This window comes from Xiphophorus maculatus, chromosome 17, assembly GCF_002775205.1.
Source record: "Xiphophorus maculatus strain JP 163 A chromosome 17, X_maculatus-5.0-male, whole genome shotgun sequence".
NCBI lineage: Eukaryota > Metazoa > Chordata > Actinopteri > Cyprinodontiformes > Poeciliidae > Xiphophorus > Xiphophorus maculatus.
The window spans coordinates 13084383-13092014 of NC_036459.1; the positions used below are offsets into that span (position 1 = coordinate 13084383).

A 7632-nucleotide genomic window follows, 5' to 3' on the forward strand; every position below is an offset into this window, starting at 1 on the left:
CTAAAGGGGGCTGAATACAAATGCTCACCACAAGCTCCAAACCTGATCTGTTTGTCCAAGTTAACACACTAATAGACTTGACAACAGCAGGCAGGTTTAAAATTTTCTGAAAAATCTGAATTATCCCTTTAAGTATCTGAACGAGACAAGGTTCAGAACGGAGATGTTTATCCACCATCCTAAAAGTGAGAGCTTGCATTCGCACCAAGTCCATTTTGCCTTTTTTCCTACCTTCTTCATCCTGTCTTCTTACTTGCCACAGAGACAACAGATGACCACTGGAACCGGCAGAAACAACTAACTTCCACACAGCCACGACTTCATACGCAGAGCATCTAAACACAGCTTTGACAATAAAAGCTTTCAACGCCTGAGCCATGGAGCCACCGACACCATCAACCAACCCCCTCCTCGGCCCTGCCCATCCCAGAATCCAACGGCTGTGAGACGAATTTGCTCTAATTCTCTCCAACACCCCCTCCGCTGCTTTCAAAGCATGAGCTGAATGACAGCACTGACTGACAACCAGAATCTCTAATGTACCACATCTGGACTCGGCAGGCCTAGCAACACAGCTTCATCTTCTTGTTATTTTTGCATGAGGAGAATCATTAATAGACATGAACTCAGCTGTGCTGGCTTGATGAGGGCTGAGAAAGTGAAGGAGGCATTCAAAGTTGATTTCCAGAGTTCAAACACAAGAAAAAGTAGCAATACGATGCATAAATGAAGTAATAGTTCTTTTAGCTTAACGCATTACTTAAAGTTACAAGTCAGACTCTTCTTTGAAATCAACCAAAATGTCTTAAGATATGAATGGACACCTGCAGAATAACATGCCATGGAGTGTTTCTATCTGTTCTGACATTTTTTTATACATATATATAAAACATTTCTTAAGATAGACTATCTACTCTCTAAAACAAGCTCCCATATGCACGACTCTGATCACATCACAAGAGGCATGAATTCTCAAGTCCATCTATTTGAACTTTTATCGTTTGTTTTTACACATTTTTAATCAAATATATTCTTCAAATGGGAATTGCTGTATTCTGGTTGGAGCTAAAAAATAAAAAAAATAAAAAAGTCAAATATTTTTTGTCTTCAAATTTTGGATACATATTATGTAAACTACACTGACATGTATCTGTTGTGTAAAATTTGTTTATTTACAGTTAAGCAACATGTTTGACAACATTTCATGCTTTTAAAAGTCCTTTTGTGAAACCTATTCCCTGTAAGATAATTTACTCCAATCAAACATTTTACATTTGAAACCCATTTTAGTAAAATGGTGCCCTCTTCAATGCCTGCTGGGAAATATTTCTACAATGTCACATTTTTAGAAATGTGACTTCTTGTTCTGTTGTCTCATTTGTAAATGTGTACATTGGAAAACAGTAAAAAAATAATAATATAAGGTTTCAATAAAATAAAAATAAAAAACAAGTTTGAAATATACACAAGTAGTTTGCAAACAAGACCATATCAAACTTGAAAGCTCATATTTTGGACATGTAATTTTTTTGTGTGGAACTGTTGCTCAAATTTGAGATCAATCGGCATGATTCCTGTGCCTCTTGTGATGTCACAGACCCAAATACAAACAAAGCAAAATTAGCATGGTTTTTTTTACTCAAAGTGCTTTTAAAAAACAATTTGTGAAATCCTGATGTGGAAATCCACAGTACTGGGTTTTTATTCTCAAGACTGTTTTTCAATATATATATATATATATATATATATATATATATATTTAACAAGATATTAGCTTTAAACCAGACATCTCAATTATTATTCACATTACACATGATCTAATTCTTTTAAAAAATTGGATGGTCCAGATGTCAATAAAACCTATAAGACTGGTGATGTTTAGAGAGCGTAAAGTAGGCTAGTGTTTTGTTGTAAATGCGTGTCTGGTGGCTGCTGAGTGGTCCTGGCAGCAGCAGTCACATTTCACCACCTGCATGCAGCACCACTGTAGGATTACCGGGTTATTTTTAGGACTCAGCTGCCAAAATAACACATCCCCGTCTGCCTGCATGCCTGCACGCTTTCGAGCCAAGACACTGCATGGAATAAGGACATTCAGCTGATCTGAAAGCTCCCCAGCAACAACATACACACACGTTCACACACACACGCACCTACTACAAGCTGTGACAGCCCCAATGTACACATCGCCTCTCGCATTTACCTCCGACTCTTTCTGCTGATCCTTGAACACATCTTTCCCTTTCGGCCTCTGTCTGTCGCCGTTATCGTTAAGGTTATTAATGATAGGTACCTCCATGTCCTCCGCCTGCATCTTTGCTCGCTGCGGCGTGGATCACTCTCTCCGCGGCGGGTCGTGCATGCCCGGTCCGGCGGAGAGCCGAGACTGCACCGCACCAGGAGGAGCTGCTCCACTACGGGGAACCAAGTTGAGGGTCTCCTCTTCCTCTTCTTTCTATCTGTTTCTCTTGCTGCGGATGATGTCCCCCCCCGACTTCACAAATCTGCTTGATTCGCTGTCCCCGCGTGTCCCGAGAGGGCGGAGTTACCCTCAGACAGCACAGTGAGGGGCGTGAGCCGACCCCCTCCCATTAATGTCAGTGTGCCAGTGAGAAGGTAAACGGCTCACAGTTATTTCCAGAGCCCTGAGAAAAGTCTTAAAATCGTTTGAACTGTTTCTCGTTTATATATTCTATGTGGATTCTACAACTACAAGCCTTTCTGCTTACATCTCTACCAACTTTGGAAATCTAGAAAAAAAAACCCGTTTTGATCATTCTTGCTTGTAAAATAGATCAAGCTCTGTCACATTGGCTGGACACAATGGATTTACGTGAGTTTGGACTTTGACTAGGTCTCTTTCTACAGATGAGACACTTGGCTCTGTCACTGTTCAAGAAGATGGGAAATGTCTGTTTTTCCATTAACTACCGTATTTTCCAGACTGTAGAGCGCACCTCACTATAAACCGCACCCACAAAGGTTGTTTTTTTTTTTAAATTATAAAAACTGAAAACCGTCATATGAACTTCTTCGTGTTGTTTCCATGATGAGGGGGTTTGTACGGTGGCCGACAGGTGCAAATGCGCAGCAAAAGAGAAAACATGCAAACAAAAAAGAAGACACCCCCGAATGAAATGCAGCAAATAAAAAGAGAGACGCAAACACCCCCGAATGAAATGCAGCAAATAAAAAGAGAGACGCAAACACCCCCGAATGAAATGCAGCAAATAAAAAGAGAGACGCAAACACCCCCGAATGAAATGCAGCAAATAAAAAGAGAGACGCAAACACCCCCGAATGAAATGCAGCAAATAAAAAGAGAGACGCAAACACCCCCGAATGAAATGCAGCAAATAAAAAGTGTTGAAAACGGAAGTGCTCCAGACCACTAGGGGGAGTCAAAGAAAATAGTATTCATTTCTATGGGACCAGATGCAAGATTCTTCTTCTTCTTCTTCTTCTTCTTCTTGGTATTTATTGGCGGTTGGCAACAAACTTACAGTAGCATTACCGCCACTTACCAGTATGGAGTGTGGTTCGAGATGGTCTATAAACTTTCACTTTCTACCTTTTCCCTCCATTAACTCCTGATTAAACATACCCCCACACATACACACCTGCTTATATTATCCAACTTGCTTATAGCTTTATATACCCCTCTTTGATATTCTTTACACATTCACACCCAACTTGCTCTACTCATATCCTATGAAATAGCTTTGTTTTTTTAAGATACCGAATAATTATTTGAATATGTCTACTCCCGAAATCTCTCCTCAAAAATTCTATTAAATTAAACCTTTCTTTAATACCTACACACTCTCTCAGCATGCATCTTCTCTCTTCTTCATACTTACAACACTCTAAAATAACATGCTCTATTGTTTCAGACTTCTCACAATAATCACACTTTCCAGATGCAAGATTCAGAGAGATACCTTTACTTTCTTTCAAATTTCTTTCTCTGAATCTTGCATCTGGTCCCATAGAAATGAATACTATTTTCTTTGACTCCCCCTAGTGGTCTGGAGCACTTCCGTTTTCAACACTTTTTATTTGCTGCATTTCATTCGGGGGTGTTTGCGTCTCTCTTTTTATTTGCTGCATTTCATTCGGGGGTGTTTGCGTCTCTCTTTTTATTTGCTGCATTTCATTCGGGGGTGTTTGCGTCTCTCTTTTTATTTGCTGCATTTCATTCGGGGGTGTTTGCGTCTCTCTTTTTATTTGCTGCATTTCATTCGGGGGTGTTTGCGTCTCTTTTTTTATTTGCTGCATTTCATTCGGGGGTGTTTGCGTCTCTCTTTTTATTTGCTGCATTTGCATGTTTTCTCTTTTGCTGCGCATTTGCACCTGTCGGCCACCGTAGGTTTGAGTTTGAAGAAATTTCTCCATGTGCCTGCTGCTAGCATGTGCTCGTTCTAAATAAAAATCAGCACTTCTTCTTTGATTTCCGATTTTGACTTCCAATCATTCACTTCCTGCTACAGAGCCCCCTGGCGGTTGAAGAAAAATCCACAGAAAAGCCGCACCGGGCTATGAGCCGCGAGGTTCAAAGCGTGGGGGAAAAAAGTAGCGGCCGAAAAATACTGTAGTTACTTATTTAACATAAAAAGTACTCCTGGATCAGTGCTTGTGTCTATTTCTGTGTCTGCTTTGTGTTCTCGAACCTTAAGGATTTTGCTTTGATGTAAAGGAGGGGTTACATCCTAACCTTGACCCATAAATGACATTTTATTTCAGGGTATCAGAGTAAAGTGGACTATATATTCTTGCACATATCTGAAAGCATAGGAAAAGAGAGAAAACATTTCTTTCAACATATTTCAGGGAAAAACAATAACTAAATATTCATGAGCAAGATTTCTTTCAAAATGCAAGACCAGAAAATTCAATAAAATACCATGCTGGGCTGCCAAAAAAGAAAGGAAGTGAAGATATTTAGAAATAAGAGACGTGTCAGATCAAACTCTAATTTCAGAGAGATGCACAGAAACGACACTCAGATATCAGTCTTTTGTGAATTTGTTTACATTTGTTTTGTTTTTGCAAATTACTGAAATTGTTACAAATGTTTTTTGTTGTTGTGGTAAAATCATTTATCTTTAAACATTCAGTGACTGACATGGTTTAGAAAATGCTGTCCTCTTAGACGCCTGTTGGGGAAAATTTGTTTGCTTTATGAACTTTAAAAATTGTTTTTTTTACAGTAGTAAGAGCTATATTAGATATTTAACTGGTTTTTACTTCTTCTTTTTTGGCTAAAAGCAGTACCTCGAGAGTAATGTTGTAATCAATAGAGCTTAAGTGTCATAATTTACCAGAATATTTAAACCTCAGTGGCTCAGAGGAGTTTACACGTCTGACTCGTCCGCTTTAAGCGCTCCACAGACAGCGAGATGTTGGTGAGAAACCTCTCTGTGACCTCTCCACCCCCCATAAACCTGCCCACAGCAGAGAAAGTAAATTATTGATATAAGGAGGTGGGGCCTGTTTGGTTGGCTGCAACCAGCAGCGCCCGTACAGTGAAAATCACCTAAGCTGACATGGGTGTACAGTTAACCATATGTAGAGCTGGTGGCGTGAGAACACATGGCAATAACAAGACGAGGCTCACAGATTTGATCAGTGTTGGAAAGCTTATCAGTATCGTAGTTACACGCTGTGAGAACCTGCATTTATTATTTTTATATTATTGATCAAATTAAAATATGCTTTCTGAATGCAAGCCCCTCGAAAGATGTAGTATTGTTCAATAAATACTACTTTAAGTAATGTAACTAATTTCATTTAGTTACATTAGTTAACTAAGTTTCTCTTTTTTGTTTTAAGTAAATCTGCAGCTTCATATTTTATATTCTCGAACCAGCCTTGAATGGATGTTTTTCTGGAAACTATTACACCTTTCTTTAGGATTTTTGCCATCAGAAAATTCAGCCACGATGCTGCTGCATTTTCAGTGATTCAAACTTATGCAGTTGTCCTCATTCATATTCACAAGTGGCAGCCCTGTTAAAGTGCAACTCTTGCATTTCTACGATAATATTCTCCTACCTTGTTCTGTGTTCTTCTCCTGGTCAGTACTTGGTTCTGGTTCCGTTTTATTCTTCTTCTCAAGGAAGGAATCCTCAATAAATGAATATCCTTCTTATTTCCATGCACTCTTTTCTCATCTTTCCCAACTTGCTTTCGGCTCTGAGAAAATAAACATATCACTGTGGTTAGTCGGACGTTACAACCAGTACACAAATGTTCAGCTCAAAATTTCAAAAATTGTAACATTTTTTGTTGTTTTCTGATAAAATTATTTCATTACGGTGCTGGTGTGACTTTTAAATCTCCACCTGAAATACATTCGTTGCCTACATACGTCATATTTCCAGTATGGCTGCATTCTTGTCCGCGAACTTCGCATTAAAAAGCCGAGTTGCCATGGTGACGATATCAGGATATGATGAAATGTAATAATATTCAGCTATATTTGTTTCGGGCTAGCTCCAAAGTGCTAGCTCTGAAATATTTACTGAACAAACTTTACTCACATAATCGCTGTTTAACTTCGCAGACATGTTTATCCAGCGCTGTTTCACTATTCATCGCTAACAAATGGCGCCGTTTCCATTTCACTTCAGCCCTAACTCCATAAAAAACCCACCATAGGATACGTAAATGCGTAGAATTCAATGATGCCTTCACTTACACTTGGAAATTTTAGAATTACTCTGCAAGCGAAGGTTTAGACGGCTAATAAGTGCTAATAAATCTGTCAAAGTCCGTACTTGTTTTCCTAGAAGGTTATTAAATTTATCTCACAAAGTAATTATTAGTATTTTTCAAAAGTAATTAACTAAAACACATGTTTGTGTATCGAACTGGTTCCGAACTGGAGGTTGACTTTCAAGCAAGCCATCAACCAGCTGGAGGGTCTATCAATTTTCCTATTAACTTCTCTGTCCTTGCTGAATTCCCACAGGATGATGCCGCCTCCACCGTGTCTAAATCTGGGAGTGACGGCAGCTTTGTAAACACCTTGTTGCCACAATCACATTTAAATAGTACCTTGTTTGCTGTAAACAAGGTACTACACCGTTGCTCCATCAGAAAGTACGCAAAAGTAATAAGATGAGGAATACTTTTGCAGTATTCTAAACATATCATGACAACACTTCCTTGACCTTTGAAAGAGCTCAACGATCAAACTGAAAGTTAAAATAAGTGCCAACACTACTATAAGTGAGATTCATCTCTTGGCTGGATTCATACGGTTTTAATGGAAGTGAGCAGCCTGAGACCACTCAGAGGAGGGAAAAGAAATGATTAAAAAGCAGTCAAAGTTTCTTTAGAAAAACAAAAAAAAATGGTTCCAAAAAAGCAAACAAAAAAACCCCGCTTCAAATTCTGCCCCCCCCCCCCCCCCCCCCCCCGTCACTGCATGCCAGACAGTTTCACACCGCCGATTCAGACTGGAGTCATGCGTCAGCTCTGGAGATGTCAGAGACGGCGCCGTCTGACCGCTGCTGGCTCAGATGAGCTCACTGAGGCAGCAGCACACATGGATCCCCCCCACCCCAACAAACAAATACAACCTAACCCTCCTTTACCATCAGGACAAATTAACCACACAAAACATTC

General features: G+C 39.5%; 1 protein-coding gene across 4 annotated transcripts in view; it reads right to left on the reverse strand.

Annotated features, from left to right (window-relative positions):
- The window catches only part of LOC102227670 (striatin-interacting protein 1 homolog), a 25705-nt gene extending 23132 nt beyond the window's left edge, over positions 1-2573 (reverse strand). Inside the window, exon 1 of one of the 4 annotated variants that reach the window (XM_023350167.1) lies at positions 2204-2573. In XM_023350167.1, coding sequence (XP_023205935.1) covers positions 2204-2314 — 111 coding nt within the window. In that variant the 5' untranslated portion in view covers positions 2315-2573. Of the gene's footprint in view, positions 1-231; positions 324-2203 lie in introns of those variants that run through there. The other 3 variants (XM_023350168.1, XM_005797200.3, XM_023350169.1) reach the window with 3 other exon arrangements.
- Positions 2574-7632: the final 5059 nt, after the last annotated feature.